Consider the following 17,005-nt stretch of genomic DNA (forward strand, 5'->3'; position numbering starts at 1 on the left):
TGACGTTTACATTTTTTGGGGGAGCCTGGAATTCCTGCCAGTTCACGGATTTGGAAAATGGCAATAGTTAGGACCAGCTCTAAACTGGCATAAAGAGGTACAGCGTTACTCAGAGCAGGGCATGTCTGTGCTGAGAACCAGTCATGAATGGGACAACTTCCTGCACAGTGCTGTATCCCCGCTCCTGTGAGATTCCCCAGCCAAAAGCTAAATGTAAATAAAGTGGCTGGGGAGAATGGGGATGTTGTTATCCAAATATGCCAATGCCAATCAAAATGGCCGAAGATCCAGAACCTGTTAGAAAATCAGGCAAAGTTGCCGGTGCCAGCAAGGAAGCTGGCAGATGCTGCGTTGCTGGAGGAGAGGCAAGTATAGTCCCGCTTTATGCACACATGCTAAGACAGTAATATAGAGCAAAAAGAACAGATGGTGTTCAAAGTATATAGGATCCTCCTAAAGTATTTACATCCTATACCATAACTAAGGGGAATGTGAACATGGAAATGTAATTATTTAAGTAAATATAAAACTGCTAAATACCCTTTCTCATCAGCAGTATATAGCAGTCCTATGACTTCTATCAGTGTCTGGTTAAAGCTTGTAGGAGTAGTTTTCATTCTACTCTGACTGTCTTATGAGGCAGCATGACCCCTGACCCTCTGTCTGGAGAGTACTGATTAGCCCTGTGCTGATCACATGCACTCTGCCAAGGGGGAAAAAAACTCTATCAATACACACCAAACTGAGCATGTGCAGAGTGATTCCAAAGGCTCTGTTCAATCAGGAGATAGTTTGGGGACAATGGAAGAATAGGAGGATCACAGAAGACAGGGTTAAACAGCGTTTTTACACAATGTGCAGGATTAACCTCTTAGGTTCCACAGTGAGTAACAAGCATGCTATACTACATATACACACTGATTTTACTGTTGTGGGTTTATTAACAGCTTATTTATGATCAAAAATCTTATATTTGTTACCTATTAGTCCCTATTCACGTACTGTAGTAGAAACTTAAAAAAAATATTTAAAGCGGTGGTTCACCCTCAGTGACACGATTTTACCATCGAGACAGGCATTGTAGCGCGAGCTACAGTATGCCTGTCCCGATTTTTTTACCCCCGTACTCACTGTGTACTCGTACATTATAGATTTCGGCTCCCGCGGGGAATGGGCGTGCCTATGGAGAGGGAGGATGATTGACGGCCAGCTCTGGCACGTCACTCTCCCCGAAGACAGCCGGAGTAGGTCTCGGCTCTTCACGGCGCCTGCGCACAGGCTATGCGCAGGCGCCGTGAAGAGCCAAGCCTATTTCGGCTATTTCCGGAGAAGCGTGACGCGCCAGAGCCGGCCGTCAATCATCCTCCGTCTCCATAGGCACGCCCATTCCCCGAGGGGAGTCGGTATCTTCGATGTACGAGTACACGGTGAGTACGGGGATAAAAAAATCGGGACAGGCATACTGTAGCTCGCGCTACAATGCCTGATTTTATGGTAGAAGAAAAAAAAAATTTTTTTTTGGGTTTATAGGGTGAACCCCCGCTTTAAAGATTTTACCTGACTTTTAGATGCGCTATTCTGGACCCTCCAGCAAGGAAAGATCCTACTAGTTTTCCATGTTTATGAGAGGGCTGGGCAGTGGCGTTTGCCATATATAAACCTGTATGTACTGTGCAGGCAGATCTTCTTTTTCAATTGTAACTAGATTTAAAAACTGTCTGTCCTAAGGCTAGGTTCACAGTTGTGCAGCTCTGTGGGGTGTGTTTTACATGGGCATTCATTTGAATGAGCTGCTTTGCCTCCTAAAAATGCAGGGAAAAGGTCCCTGCACCTTTTCTGAAAACGCAGCCAGCATGGAAACTAAGTGCAGGGCAGTTTCCAGTGGGGAAACCACGCTATGTGGAGGTGCCATTAAGATTAACAGATGCAGTCCAGCAGTGGCAATCACCTGCACAAGTGTGAACCTAAGCTAACAAAGAGTTGGGGGGGGGGGGTAGAAGTTGGGTTTCTTGCATTGGAGTTTGAGGATAAACTTGGGACATTGTTTAAAAAAAACGTTGCAGTCATGCATTTCATCTCCTCCCGTGGAGCATCTAAAAAGGTAAGAAATATAAAAACAAAAAACAAAACCTTTTTAGGCATCCTGTGCATGCTTGAAGAAAAACATAACAAACATGTTTTTTTCTCAAATTTGACTGCGAAAGTAGAAATACACTTGAAATTTAGGAACTGGGCGGCCACAAACTCAAATGCTTTGGCAAGTAAAACAGCTCCCTTAAAGAGGAACTAAAACTTCTGTTAAAAAAAAAAAAAATGCTGACAAAGGTAAGGTTATTGAAGTGATTATAAAAGGAAAGAATAAAAAAAAATTCCCGATTAGTTTCTGAACTACTTTTGGTGACTTTCAGAGACATCTGTGCGGGTTCCTGCACAGATGTCTATTCAATCCCGCTGTCAGTGTGAATTTAGGCTTATGCCGCATACACATGACCGTTATTCATGTCATGAAAAAAAAACTATTTTTTTTTCAACAAGATTTGTCGTGATTCTTGTCAAGCCTGCCTTGCATACAGACGTTCGTGAAAAAAAAATGCTTGTGCAAAGCGCGGTGACGTACGACGGCCCTACAAAGGGGAAGTTCCATTCGAATGTCGCCACCCTTTGGGCTGCTTTTTCTAATTTCCCTGTCTCATAACTTGCTTCTGAGCATGCACGGTTTTTTCCCCCTCGTTAAAGCGTACACACGACCGTTTTTCACGACGTGAAAAAAAATGAGGAAAAGTAGAGAAGGTTCTAAAAACTATTTGGGCATTTTTCTCATCAAGAAAAAAGTTCTGGAGCCTACACACGACCGTTTTTCACGACCAATTTAAAAAAAAAATATTTTTTCGTCATGAAAAACGGTCGTGTGTACGCGGCATTACAGTTAGAATTTTTTTTGAGAAAAATTTTCCATCCTTCTTTTAAAACATTCTCCTGGCTTCAATTGAAAACAATCTTCGATTTGAGCCCACTAACCATTAGAAAAGCGAATGGACGTTCCATAAACATACATTTTCGAATGAAATTCTACTGATGTAGGGACAGCCTTAATGTATTCCAACTAGATATGTAGCCTTTTCCCTGGAGTTCAGCCTTTACCTTAAACGCTCAGGTGTGAATGCAGCCTAAAAGTTCATCCACAGGCATGGGCGGATATGAATAATTCTGTATATTAAGTAAAATGCTGAGTAATATGTATGTAAATCCAGGAAATAACTAGTGCACTTTGAGCTGCCTCAAGCTGTATGTCATTTGTAGAATAGGATTTCGCAATTATATTGATTAATGCTCACAGTGAAAAAAAATTTTTGCGTCCAACAAAATCCAGATTTTTTTACCTAATTTCTACCACGTAGTTCACTTGAACACCTGTGTGTGAAGACTTAAGCCTCGTGCACACAATCAGATTTTTCGACAACAAATGTGATGGCAGGGTTTTGTTGGATAATCCGACCATTTGTACGATCCATCGCACAACCGGAATTTCCGACAACAAATGTTTTATAGCATGCTTTCAAATTTTCCAAATGTGTCTTATCCGATTATCCGATCGCGTGTACACAAGTCCCTCGGAAAAAATCCAAAGTACAAACACGCATGCTCCGAACCAATGCTAACCATAGCTCAACATTAGCAGAAGTTGCCCAAAGGGTGGCGCTAAAGAGCTGAAAAACCACGTAGTTTGGTACCAGAGACCTGCAGCAAGAAGAACTGGCTGTGGGAAGACAGCGTTAGACTCCAGGCACTGGGAAGTACCTGATATTTAAAACTCAGCAGCTACAGTATAAAAAAACAAAACACTGAAGTTCCTCTTTAACCAATTGACACCGACCGTAAACAAATATGTAACCCCACTGGACTGGTCTTTTTTCCATGGGGCGGTATATTTGCATATCTCTCTTTGTGCTGGGAGCGCACAACACATACAGCGCTCTCAGCACAGAGATCAGGGTCTCAGCGGGAGTCCCGTACAAATGATTGGGACCTGGATCTCCCGCCTCTGGGTCACCTGATTGCTGCAATAGCATCTGATTGGCTATCGCAGTGATCAGTCACTGGGAAGCCCATCCCTGTGTTTTCCTTCTCTGTGAATGGAGGAAAGAGATACTTAGTATCTCTCTCTCTTTCCTTGCAGAAAAAAAAAAAAAATCCATAGTGTTCGTGGGTCAAGGTCCGGGCCAAAGGTCAGGATCAGTATTTATTTTCTTTTGCAGGATTTTTGTCAGTGTGATTAAAGGGGATGTAAAGGTAAAAGTTTTTTCACCTTAATACATCCTATGCATTAAGGTGAAAAAACATCCGACGGTACTGCCCCCCCCCCCCCCCCGTTTTACTTACCTGACCGCTCATAAGTCCTGTGCGCGTCCACGTGATCCTCTTCGGTTCCCAGCCTGGCCGTTGATTGGCTATGCTGGACGGATTGATAGCAGTGCAGCAATTGTCTGGCGCTGCTGTCAATCACAGCAGATGATGCGGCGGGGCCGAGTGATACAGTCGCCGGCTATGCCCACCGCTGTATCACGGGAGCACGCTCACAAAAGCTTTCCACCATGCGAGCTCGCTCGCATGAAGGTAGAAAGCTTTTGTGAGGAGGAGCCGAGACAGCCGCCGAGGGACCCCAGAAGACAGGGTTAGGGGACACTCTGTGCAAAACGAGCTGCACAGTGGAGGTAAGTATAACATGTTTGTTATTTAAAAAAGTTTGCCTTTAGTGTTCTTTTAAGGAAGGATAAAAAAAAAAAAAAAGAAGGAAAATGTGCACCATTGTTCCCGTAGTACAGCCCAAAAACAAACAACAATTAACGTAACAACTAACGTACACATATGTGGTATTGCTGCGATCGCCAGGAGCAGGAGAATTTCATTTGCGTTGTTCTTTGGTGGTAGGTTATGTTGTGGTAGTTGAAAGAAATGTACAGCTACATTTTTAAAAAATTATTATTTTTATTTTTTATTTATTTTTTACGATTTTGGCCCAGTTTCCCTTTGATAATATAAAAGATAAATAATAATCAGGAGATATCCATTTTCCACCAAATGAAAGCCCAATTTGTCCTGAAAAAAACAAATCCACCTGGATGCACAAAGTACCGGTAGTTGATATTTATGGTTTTACTAACACATGTCAAAGTTGCAAAATTGTGCTTAGGCATTTCGATTTGTTTTACCCTTAGGCACGAAGGGGGTAAATACTCTATTACCCGAATCAAATTGTTCAATATCTCTCCAAATGTTGGATTTAAAATCCCAGTTCGAGAACTAGCCAACTGCCTAGAAAAAGTTATACACCAAGCTGAATCATAATGACCAATCAGGGTTTATCACTACAGCCCCTTTCATATAGGAGCCTTCCTTTATGTCCTATCTGGGGATCCTAGATCGAGGTGGATCAGAATGGAAACAATTGTTGCATGTGTGACATCCGTGTGCATTCTGTTTTTTTTTTACTAATCTAGGAAAAACAGACCCTATGGGTGAATGGATGTAAACGGACTTGCTTTCCCCTATATCTTTCTACATACAGTCAGGTAAGTAGACCAGGATGCAAGCGTATTGCATTTAGTCCAGCAATGCTGAATATACCTGGATGTAAACAGACACACACAGGGCCACTGTTAGGAATCATGGGGCCCCATACAGCCTACCTGACAGGCCCCCCCACCACACACACACACACACACCTGACGGTATTCTATACAATATTTTCACAAAAAAAATACATGAAAAATCATTATTAATAGACACAAATGCCACCCCAATTCCCCCTCCTAATACAAATCTCCCCGCCTGCACAATAACCCCAATCCCTCCTATTAGCCCCGAATTCCCTCATCAGCTCCTGGTACACAATCACCCGCATCTCCCCTCTCAGCACAAATCTTCTTTCTTCAATCCCTCTCCTAGTATGCATTCCCACAAATCCCTCCTCCTAGCACAACCCCCTTTTGGGGCAGGGGAAGAGGCTCAGCAGCAGCTGGCCAGGTTCATTATCCCTCCATGTTTCTCACCCAGCTGCTAAAAGCTGGCGGGAGGGAAAAGGGAAGAAACCTGGGTGAGAGACATGGAGGGCATTGTTCTCCACCAACCCTCCTGCTGTCTGGGCCCCTCTGTGTGCTGGGGGCCCCTACAGGAGGGCTGGTGGTCCCCCCGTATCAGCGGCCATGGACACACATCTGCTTACCTTTTGGCTATGCTTAGGGATACATTGCAGTTCATTTATGACCTGTCTAATTATGTAATGAAAGAACGCCCATATGCAAAAACATTTCTAGGAGCAAATCTCTAAACTAAGACTGCCCACAGAAACAAAGGAAGTTAGTAACAATGCTCTGTACCCAAAATCATTGTAATGTTTTATTACTGCAAGTCATGTCACCCATTCCTGTGCATGAATCATATTTAGTGGCTGGCACACTCATCCCGGTGATATTGCTCCATACATGGTAAAAGGTGCCAGAGGAGAAGAAAACAAGCACATTCCTTAGGAACTGCCCAGACTGCGCAGCGATTGAGCAATGTCCTTCCAAGGAACTTACTTTACTCAATAGATCCCACTATATTAACCCAAGGGATCTCACAAGTCTCAGAACAGTAATGTTAAGGGACACTGTGCTGCTGACCCTACGTATCTAAATGTACATCTTTATGAAAGCACCAAGGAACTCCAACCAAGAAATTATAAAAAAATAAAAATATGACATAACCCGGTAAACAAGGCTTCAGCCATTCACAAATAATCCTTAATTTCAAACTTCATACACACACAAAAAAAATAAAAAATAGCCCATTTAACCACTTTAGCCCTGGAAGGATTTACCCCCTTAAAATGATCAGGCCTTTTTTTGCGATACGGCAGTGCGCCACTTTAACTGACAATTGCGCGGTCCTGTGACGCTGTACCCAAACAAAATTGACGTCCCCTTTTCCCCACAAATAGAACTTTCTTTTGGTCTTTTTATTACCTCTGCGTTTTTTTTTGTTTTTTTTTGGAGCTATAAACAAAAAAAGCGACAATTTACTTTCTGCTATAATACATATCCAAAAAAAAAAAATTAACTATATAAATATATATATATATATATATATATATATATATATAAACAAATCTATTCATCAGTTTAGGCCAATATATATTCTTCTACTTATTTTTGGTAAAATAAATTGCAATGGGCGTATATTGATTGGTTTGCGCAAAAGTTATTGCATCTACAAACTATGGGATAGATTTAGGGACTTCTATTTTTTTTTATTGGTAATTTTTAGCGGGACTGTGATATTGCGGCCAACAAATCTGACCCCAAATTACACTTTTTTGAGACCAGTGACATTATTACATGATCAGTGCAATAAAAATGCACTGATCAATGTAAAATGACACTGGCAGGGAAGGGGTTAACACTATGGGGCTATTAAGGGCTTAAGTGTGTTTTAACTGTAAGAGGGGATGGGCTACCAGGGAGGTGACACAGATTGCTGTTCCCAATCACTGGGAACAGAAGAACAGGGTATCATCTTGTTTACATAGGCAGATAGCCGTTCTGCCTCTGTACATCGCGATTGATGGTCAGTCGCTATCTCCGATGGAAAGACTGATGTACACCTACGGTGGTTTGCGTAGGAGAGCCAACCTGCCGCAGTACATTGACGACCGCTGGTCGGAAAGCGGTTAGATATAAAATAACAAAGCCAGATTTTGCTGTAATATTCATTTTAATGCAGGAATTTCCCTGCAGTACTTCTTTTCCTGCCACTACACATCTTTTGTTTGATGATCAATATCATTCAACCCACTTCCACTGAGCCCAGATTGTCCAGCCTATGAGTCAGTACAAAGGTGCAGCTTTCCCCACATCAAATTCTCATGTCAGGAGATCGTGACCGACTCTCACACATCTCCTAATTGCACAGAAGTCCTGTGCGTCTTCTGGTCCCAAAAATTCAGGCGGAAATCGGACCTGAACCAGTGAATGGAGACGCATCGGACCCCTGCTGTGAGCCTCTCAATTTCTCAGTGTGAACCCAGCCTAAATGAACAGAGAGAGAATCGGCACAGTGATGAGCTCATATCTGTCACTCAACAAATAAATGCCCAAAATAAATAATAAATGCATTTCACGCAGTTGCGGCATTGCCCCATTCACTTGAATGGGTTGCATTCAGTGGTACTGCTGTGTGCTGAACCAACAGGAGGATATTTTTTGCTGTGGCTACAGGGCAAAGCATCATGGTCATGGCATGTGTACAACACCTATCTGGTTGCATTTGCAGCCTAAGGGGAACGGTTGGGGGGGGATGGTAAAAACGGCTTAACCAAGTGTTTTTACCACACCCCAACTGCAAATGTAAGCCCTAAAATCCAGAATGTTTGAGTTGTCACCAGAACAGGAAGAGTGGGGAGACCTTCCAAGGGGGAACAAATGTTTCTGTGACAACTCTGAGGGGGAATTTCCCTCACATATTTTCTCACTTTCTGTTGTATCTCCAGAACAGATTTGAAGGATAGACTCTCCATTGGGTACAGATGGCAAAAAAAAAAAAAAAAAATACTCGAAAGCTGTTTTAATCATTTTCTACTATATAAAAAAAAAAAAAAATAAAGTATTTGGCTTGGCATACACTTCAATACTTCCAATGTCACTAGGTAATGTGACAAACTGAACAAATATGGCAATTGTAATACACAACAAAAATAGAAATTGCTATTTGTAAAACACAAAAGTTGCAAAAAATCTATCATACAATTTACTTCTCAATCCTATTAGCCACAAATGACATTAGGTTTGTTTGTTTTTTTTGCGCTATAAAACTTAAAAAAATAAAAACAGAAAATTTGATTATATATATATATATATATATATATATATATATATATATATATATATATATATATATATATATATATATATATATATATATATATATATTACTTTCTGCTATAAAACATATCCAATAATAAAAAATAATAATAAAAAAAAAACACTTCTTCATGAATTTAGGGCACTTTTTATTTTGCTACATATTTTTGGGGAAAAAAAAGCATATATGGATTGGTGTCTACAATCTATGATATATTTACTGGAATTTGTATTTATTTATTTTTACTAGTAGTGGTGGTAATCAGCGACTTATCACTAACACAGTGATCAAAATATGCACTGTCACTGTACCAATGACACTGGCTGGAAAGGGGTTAACATCTAGGGGGATTAAGGGGATAAATGTGGTGTATTTACTCTGTGCTGTGCCAGCTCAGCAGCAAGGCCTCACATCTGCCCCCATAGCAAACCGCTTGCTATGGGGGCAGACAGCAGCAGTAGGAGTCCCCAGAGGAGGAGGTTTTGGACCGTTGTGTGTAGAGTTGCCACCTCATCACTTTAATCCTAAACTCATATGAATTAGGCTGGATTCACACCAATGCATTTTTATTGCTTTTTGCACTTTGCAGATTTGCTCTACAGAACGTGTTCCATAGGAAACAATGTTAAATGGGCTGTAGTGCAACTCTTCAAAATGCAAAAAGCACTAAAAATGCATAGGTGTGAATCAGGCCTTAAGCCCCATATACACTATCAATTTTCCTGCAGGTTTTTCACTTCAGGCTTACCAAAACCATGTAGTGCAAGGGCCTGCCTGATTGCATACAAATTGAAACTCTTAGGCCGGGTTCACACCTATGCGAATTGGTTGCGGCTTAAACCACATCCAATTCGCATAACATTATAAAATACATTGAGGCTGGTTCACATACGTGCGATGCATTCGCAATGCGCATTGCCGAAAAAACGTGCCTTTCTAGGCATTGCGGTGCAGCTATGGTGCGAATTCAGGCCCATTATCTTCTATAGGCACGCATCTGATTCGCAGATGTGTTCATTTCTCTTCAGGATTTGTCTCATTCAGCTCAATACACTTCCACCCTCTCCCAGGTCCCCAAATTTGCATCTAAAACGGAGCTGATCTGCTGAACAGTTCTCTTATCTCTCTGCAGAGATAAGAGAGCTGAAATTCGCACTGCACAAGTGTGAATCCGGCCTTAAGGTTTGACCTCATATTAGATGGTTTTGGTAAATCTGAAGAGAAAAACCTGCAGGAAAACTGATTGTGTGTATGGGGCTTTAGGCTCGATTCACACCTATGAATGTTGCTTTTGAGCGTTTTTGCGGTGCTTGCTGCATTTTTCGACATGCGTTTTTTTTTTTCATTCATTTTTATTTATTTTTGTATTTATTTTTGACATTTCATTCAACAACCAGCTATAAAACAGGTAAAAAAAAAATGCAAATCATGGCAAAAGCATGGTACTTGTGTTTTGGATGGAAAAAAGTCCCTGACCCTTTCCAAAAACGCAGAGGTACAAAAAAGCATTGATGTGGACATGTTCCATAGGAAACCATGTTAAAAAATTTCCCAGCATTTCTGCAAAATACATCAAAAAACGCATTAGTGTGAATGGAGCCTTACACAGGTTCTGCAGGTTAATTTAGGCACCAAGTGAGTTTAATTACCAGCTTAATCATCCACAGAACCCGTGTAATTCATATGTGTTAAGTTTTAAAGGGATAAGGTGGCAACCCTTGTTGTGTGCAATACCATTGCTCAGGAGTAAGGATGAGCTCCGGCGTGTTCGCATTGAACATGTGCGGAGCCCGCCAGGAAGTCGGCACCCACACTGCGCTAATCACAGCCAGGCAGACATTTCCCGACCTCTGCAGCCGAGCATCGGGAAATGTCTGCCTGGCTGTGATTAGCGCAGCGCGGTGCCGACTTCCTAGCGGGCTCGGCACGTGTTCTATGCGAACACGCCGGAGCTCATCCTTACTCAGGAGCAGTTAAGTATAAAATGTTTTTAGTAAAAAGTAAAGTTAAAAGGAAAAAAAAAAAATCCTTTAAACTGCAATTCCAACTAATCTTGAATATGCTTTTCAGATTTTGGAGGATTCTGACAGTTTTTTATACTTTTTTTCTAGGGAGATCTCTGCAATTTAATGTCAGTATCTGTCTGATATGAATGCTATGAGGGGGTCTGCCTTTCCTTTCTGGATTTTCAATACATTTTATCCTAAGAACACTCAGGACTTGGTGTTGGGACATGCAGAGCTGGGCGGAAACAGAGACAAAAATCCCAGGTAGATAGGAAGGGAGGCAGATTATTCCAGACAGATCCTGCTGTCGGAGCTTATAAGAAGCCAGAGGCTGACTTGGACTGCTTTTACCTGTAACTAAAATAAAGGCTTAAGGCCCCTTACACACTAGCGGACCGTCCGTCCGTTTATTACAAGTCCGTTTACGGACTTGTAATGCATCCCTATGGGATTGCGTCCGTTAGCGGATGGAGCATCTGCTAACGTCCGCAACCATCCGCGTCCGTCAGGATCCGCTTTTGCGGACGGAAGAAAACCCTATTTTTCTTCCGTCCAGCGGAACGGATCGAATGCAGACGGACAGACGGTCCGTCTTCATTCGATTCCCCATAGGGGAGAGCGAAGGAGAGACAGGGCGGTCTCTGCACTGTGTGCGGGGACCGCCCTGTCCGCCGACAGCTCAGCGGGGATCCCCGCTGAGCCGACGGACACACACGGAGCGGACACAAAAACGGTCCGCTCCGTGTGAAAGAGGCCTTACAATATTTTATAGAACAAGAAGGTGTCTATACCCAATTATAATATTTAATTAAAAAAAATGATTTGCAATTTAAGTGCTGTTCTTTTAGGCTTGATTCAAACTTGTATGACTCCAAAGCTGAGGCGACTTTGGAGTGCAACTTGGACACAACTTTGGATGGGTGCAACTTGGATTCGATCATGGACAACTGTTGCATTGTACAACATTCAGTTATAACTTTTATGCAACTTTTGAGGGTTAACATTAAAGTCTATAGACCTCAAGTTGCATAACCAAAGTAGACCAAAGTAGTGCATGAAGTCGCTGCAACTTTAAATCGCACATATATGAATGGTTATCATTGGAAAACATGGGGAACAACTTGCATTGTGACTTTGATGTCCAAAGTTGCATGACAAGTCGCACCAGTTTGAATTGAGCCTTAGGCTAGGTTCACCCTAGAATGCGGTGAGGCAAACCTATTAGGGTTGCCACCCCATCCCTTTAAAACCGAACACATATTAATTGCACAGGTTCTGTGGCTGATTAAGGTGGCAATTACATTAGCCTCAGAACCTGTGTAATCAAAATGTGCGATCTGCTGCGGTTGTCAATGTTAAGGCAGTGTTTCTCAACGCCAGTCCTCAAGTACCCCCAACAGGTCATGTTTTCAGGCTTTCCATTATTTTGCACAGGTGATTTGATCAGTTTCATTGCCTTAGTAATTACCACAGCTGTTTCATCTGAGGGAAATCCTGAAAACCTGACCTGTTGGGGGAACTTGAGAACTGAAGTTGAAAAACAATGTGTTACTATAATGACACCCCAAATGCAGTGCATTTGCCTGCACAGGATTGCATAGTACAAAAGCACCACGTTATCCAGTTGCACCGCGATTCCAAAAGTAGTGCATGCAATACAATTTGAGCCTATTCAAAATGAATGAGTTCAAAATGCACTGCACTACATCGCATGTGAATTGCACAGGAATACACTGCGCATTTCTTTGCGATTCATAGTGTGAGTTAGAAGAGGGACTTAAATTAAAATTGTGAAAATGTAATTGGATGTGCAGGGGCGATGGAGTCCCAATGCAAACCTTTGATAGGTGTAACCAGGCTAACGTTCACTGTAGCAGCTGGCAGCGTCACCTGTGACAACACATGCAGGGCTGTCTTGATGCCTGGGCACACTTGGGCACTGCCCAGGGGCCCCATGGTAGTCTTGCATTTCATATTTCCCAGCTGTCCTATATCTGCTAGGATAGTCATGCATTTAACTAAGTTTTACCAGGATGATGGCCTTGTGCTGAGTGGCATTCCAGAACTTTTATGTTGCCCTGCTGATGCCCTTCTGCCTCCCCCTGTGCTCTTTGTATTGATTTAGTCTTAGAAAACATGCTATAATTCATATTGTTTAAAATCAATTTTATTGAAAGTACTAATATATGTATATGTTTAATTCTATCAACGATTTATACTTTAATTCTTGAGTAGGTGCGTAAATTTGGGGCAGGCTGGTAGGTGCCCCAGTGCATTACTTTGCCCAGGGGCCCATGATCCTATTAAGACGGCCCTGAACACATGCCGTTGATCTTACCATAAAGAGTGCCTAAATCGAGGACAGGCAGCAGAAGAGTTGTCAGCATAGTCCTTAAAGCAGAACTCCAAGCTTCAGTGAACTTATAAACAGTTTGTTTGGGCCAAGCTGGCCTACTATTTTATTTTTTGCCAAAGTTCCTAATCTCAACTCCATCAAACCCTAAATGTCCATGTACACATAGGCTTTTAGGATTGTTTAGGTGCTCCTGATTGCGGAAGAATCTCGGTCAGGATAGGAGCATTTTGACCACTGGCTGCAAATCGTGGCAAAATAGCGGCGCAATTTTGCTGCGGTTTCCCGCGGATGACGGTCAAAATAGGCTATGTGTGCCTAAAGCTGGTCAAGCACATAGATTTGTTTTTTTATTCAGCCTGCGGGATAAACAGAAAAAAAAAAAAAAAGGAAAAAATTCTTCCATCCATGCTATAGTACACATGGATGAACCTCCCACTGCGGCCATTTTATTTTGATGATCAGCCCATGTCTGATTGGTTGCAGCTGCTGTTTGTCAGACAACTTGCCACCCAATCAAAAGATGTCAAGTGATGGGGGGGCCAACAGAGCCTCCTACTGAGCAAATGTCAACTGGTTCATCGGAAACTGAACAGCTTTACATTATTAGGGGTTAATGTTTGGAATAAAGTTATAATTACAGTACCAATAATCAATATAATCAAATTTTATGACAAAATAATTAATATCATGATTATGCAAAATATTATACCACACTATGAGAAAATCGGGCGAACAATCGGTTTTATGTTTCACAGCAAGTTGGAACCGAGGATAGAGTTTTTTTTTTTTACGAAAATTTTCGTATGACAAAGGAATCCTTTTTTGTCTTTTCTGCGCAGTCTTTCATATCGGATATTTCTTGTGTGAAAACTGTATACATTAAAACTAAAGTCGTTCGTTCAGTTCCCGTACAAGAACAATTTTAGCGTTTGTCCCTTCGGAAATTTTTATTCGGAAGGTCGGAATGGGCTTTCGAAAGTTGTGTACACACTATCAGAACATCGTATGAAAGTTCCTCAGAAAAAAAAAAAGATTTTCTTTATAGTGTGTCTGGGGATTACTCTATACTCTTAATACAGAAATATGTAAACCCTAACGCCTTTAAGGGTCCATTATCACCAGCTGTTGTGTTACAATGCAGCGGCTGGTGGCTGCTATGCGGTGGGATACAAATACAGTGCCAATCCATTGCGATTGTCAGATTGTACTGTTCATTTTTTTTTTTTTTTTTAAACAAACTTTAATGAAGTGTTCTATGGGTCTCGCCAGGCACACGCATCAAGTACACAGTGATGCCGGGAAAACAAGTACGTCATATGATGTCCACCTGGAGGGAGGGTGCCTGCCCCCGTCATTTTACTATACGGCAGTAGGCAAGTGGTTAATAACCACCTTAATCAGCCACAGAACCTGTGTAATTAATTTGGGTTTAAAAGGATGAGGTAGCAACCCTACTTACTGCTCAAAAGTAGGGATGAGCTCTGGCGTGTTCACACATGCAGAGTCTGCCAGGAAGTCTGCACGGCGCTGCGCTAATCACAGGCAGGGATACATTGTCCCGATGCTCAGCTGCAGAGATCGGGAAATGTCTCCCTGCCTGTGGTTAGCGCAGCGCCGTAAGACTTCCTGGCAGGCTCTGCACGTGGACTGTGCGAACACGCCAGAGCTCATCCCTACTCGGAAGTGAATCTAAAGCCTCATATACACAATCGGACTTCCATCTGACTTTACGTGGCTTTTGGTCCAAATGGGCGTTGGCCGTGGACTTTTTCAACCAACTTTCACCAAATCACGTGGTTTTTCAGCTCTTTACCACCACCCTTTAGGCAACTTCTGATATTGTTGTCTGATCTTTAGCATTTCTGAGCCTGCGTGTTTGGACTTAAGTACACACGATCGGATTATCCTCCATTGGACATTTGTTGCCGGAAAGTTTGAGCGCATTCACAGCGGACATTTGTCCGTTAAAAAAACAAAAACATTTGTCCGATGGAGCGTACACACGGCCGGATTGGCTGATCAAACGCATCCGTCGGACAATTGTTGTCAAAAAGTCCTATCGTGTGTATGGGCCTTATGACTAGCAACCTGACGCCTGGTTTCAGCCCTTCTGTACTGGAAGCAGCTTCTTGTAATGGGGCCCCCTCCTACCCCAGGCCCCATAACAGCCACATGGGCTGCTATAGCTACTGTCACACATTGGATGTCATATTTGAAAAATCTCAAGCACAAGGAATATTTCCAGGGACAGACTCGGCTCTCCAGGTTTGGGTGTGTCAGAGGCATAAAATCCTGTTATGAGGACAAGCAGAAAAGTGGAGCCTGCATACCTTGTTATCACATACAATCCCAATGCCTGGAGGCTGCTCATTGATTGCTGTAATCTGATCTACTGCTAGAGAAACAAAGTCTATATGCACTTTCATTGCAAACAATAGATAGACTTTAAAATTAGCCTATACGCAAACCAAACACGGAAATACACATATCAATTCATCCCAGACTACACTACGATGTCCCGGCAAGTCATTTCCATGTGATCTTCTATTCACACATTAAAGCTTTGTAAAAAGTTTACGTCTAGGGCTATCAAAATCTTTTGCTACTGATAGATTCAACTACTTTATTGTTATTGTTTAATAACTATTAATTCAGTGTACTACAAATTAGGTTTCACCAACCAGCAGTCTATTTTTGCAGTAGCAAACAGAACAAATTTCCAATAGCTTCCACTATACAATAATTTCTTCCTATAGGGCAGTGCCCCAGACTCACCTAGCACCTGGCACTGCAGTGCCAAGAGGAGTAGTGCAGCCCCCAGCATGGTCTGTGTTATGTTCCTGTGTTCACTCCTTGCAGAGAGGAAATGAGTTCTGTATATCATGCTGGGGCTGTCTGTCTTTATAGAGACTCACATGAGCAAACAGGTTACACAAGTCTACAGACAAGGAGGCGGAAGTTTCAGCACACTTATCCCTGATCCATTCCTCATTGTGTGTATGCTCTTGTGGTGTCCTCTTCTATTTATGATCTGTTTTGATTGGCATACATGTATGCTCTGTAATGTCTCAGTTGGATTGTTTATATTGTCAATTGATTGAAAGTCACAGAGAACACACTATGGGGTCTATATATATATATATATATATATATATATATATATATATATATATATAAATGACATATTATAACCATAATGTTTATAATATGTGTGAAAAATCAGTTTCTATGTGTTGACTTTCACGGGCAGATGTAACATTCCCTAACATTTAATCTTAATAAAAAAAAAGCCTTAAGAACATTCGGCCCAACAGAGAAAATAACACTATGCGCTAAAAACATTCAACCAGAAGAGGAAATTGTGTCACTGCAACAATGTATCAATTCTGTATAGCACTTCACTAACTGCATTCATTACAATGTTGGTCATGACTACAGGAATCTCCATACACTTTGTACAGGAAAAAAAAAAAAATCTTGTGAAATGTTCTTAACCTATAGTGTTAAGACTATTTTCCCTTTTTGTCAAATGCTCTTTATCTCTTCTGATCAAATGTTTTAAGCCTATAGTCTTAGGTTATTTCCTTTATTGGTTGAATGTTCTTAAACCACTTGCCAAACGGGCCATAGACAGATAACATCCTCGGTAGGGATGAGCTTCGAGTTCGAGTCGAACTCATGTTCGACTCGAACATTGCCTGTTCGCCTATTCGGCGAACAACGAACAATTAGGGGTGTTCGCGGC

General features: G+C 41.8%; 1 protein-coding gene across 1 annotated transcript in view; it reads right to left on the reverse strand.

Annotated features, from left to right (window-relative positions):
* Positions 1-16,190, reverse strand: part of LOC120933099 (zinc metalloproteinase-disintegrin-like VLAIP-B) — an 89,808-nt gene extending 73,618 nt beyond the window's left edge. The window contains exon 1 of the mRNA XM_040346098.1: positions 16,036-16,190. Within this exon, the coding sequence (XP_040202032.1) occupies positions 16,036-16,144 (109 nt within the window). The 5' untranslated portion in view covers positions 16,145-16,190. The remainder of the gene's footprint in view (positions 1-16,035) is intronic.
* Positions 16,191-17,005: the final 815 nt, after the last annotated feature.

The sequence above is a fragment of the Rana temporaria genome, chromosome 3 (assembly GCF_905171775.1).
Source record: "Rana temporaria chromosome 3, aRanTem1.1, whole genome shotgun sequence".
Taxonomy (NCBI): domain Eukaryota; kingdom Metazoa; phylum Chordata; class Amphibia; order Anura; family Ranidae; genus Rana; species Rana temporaria.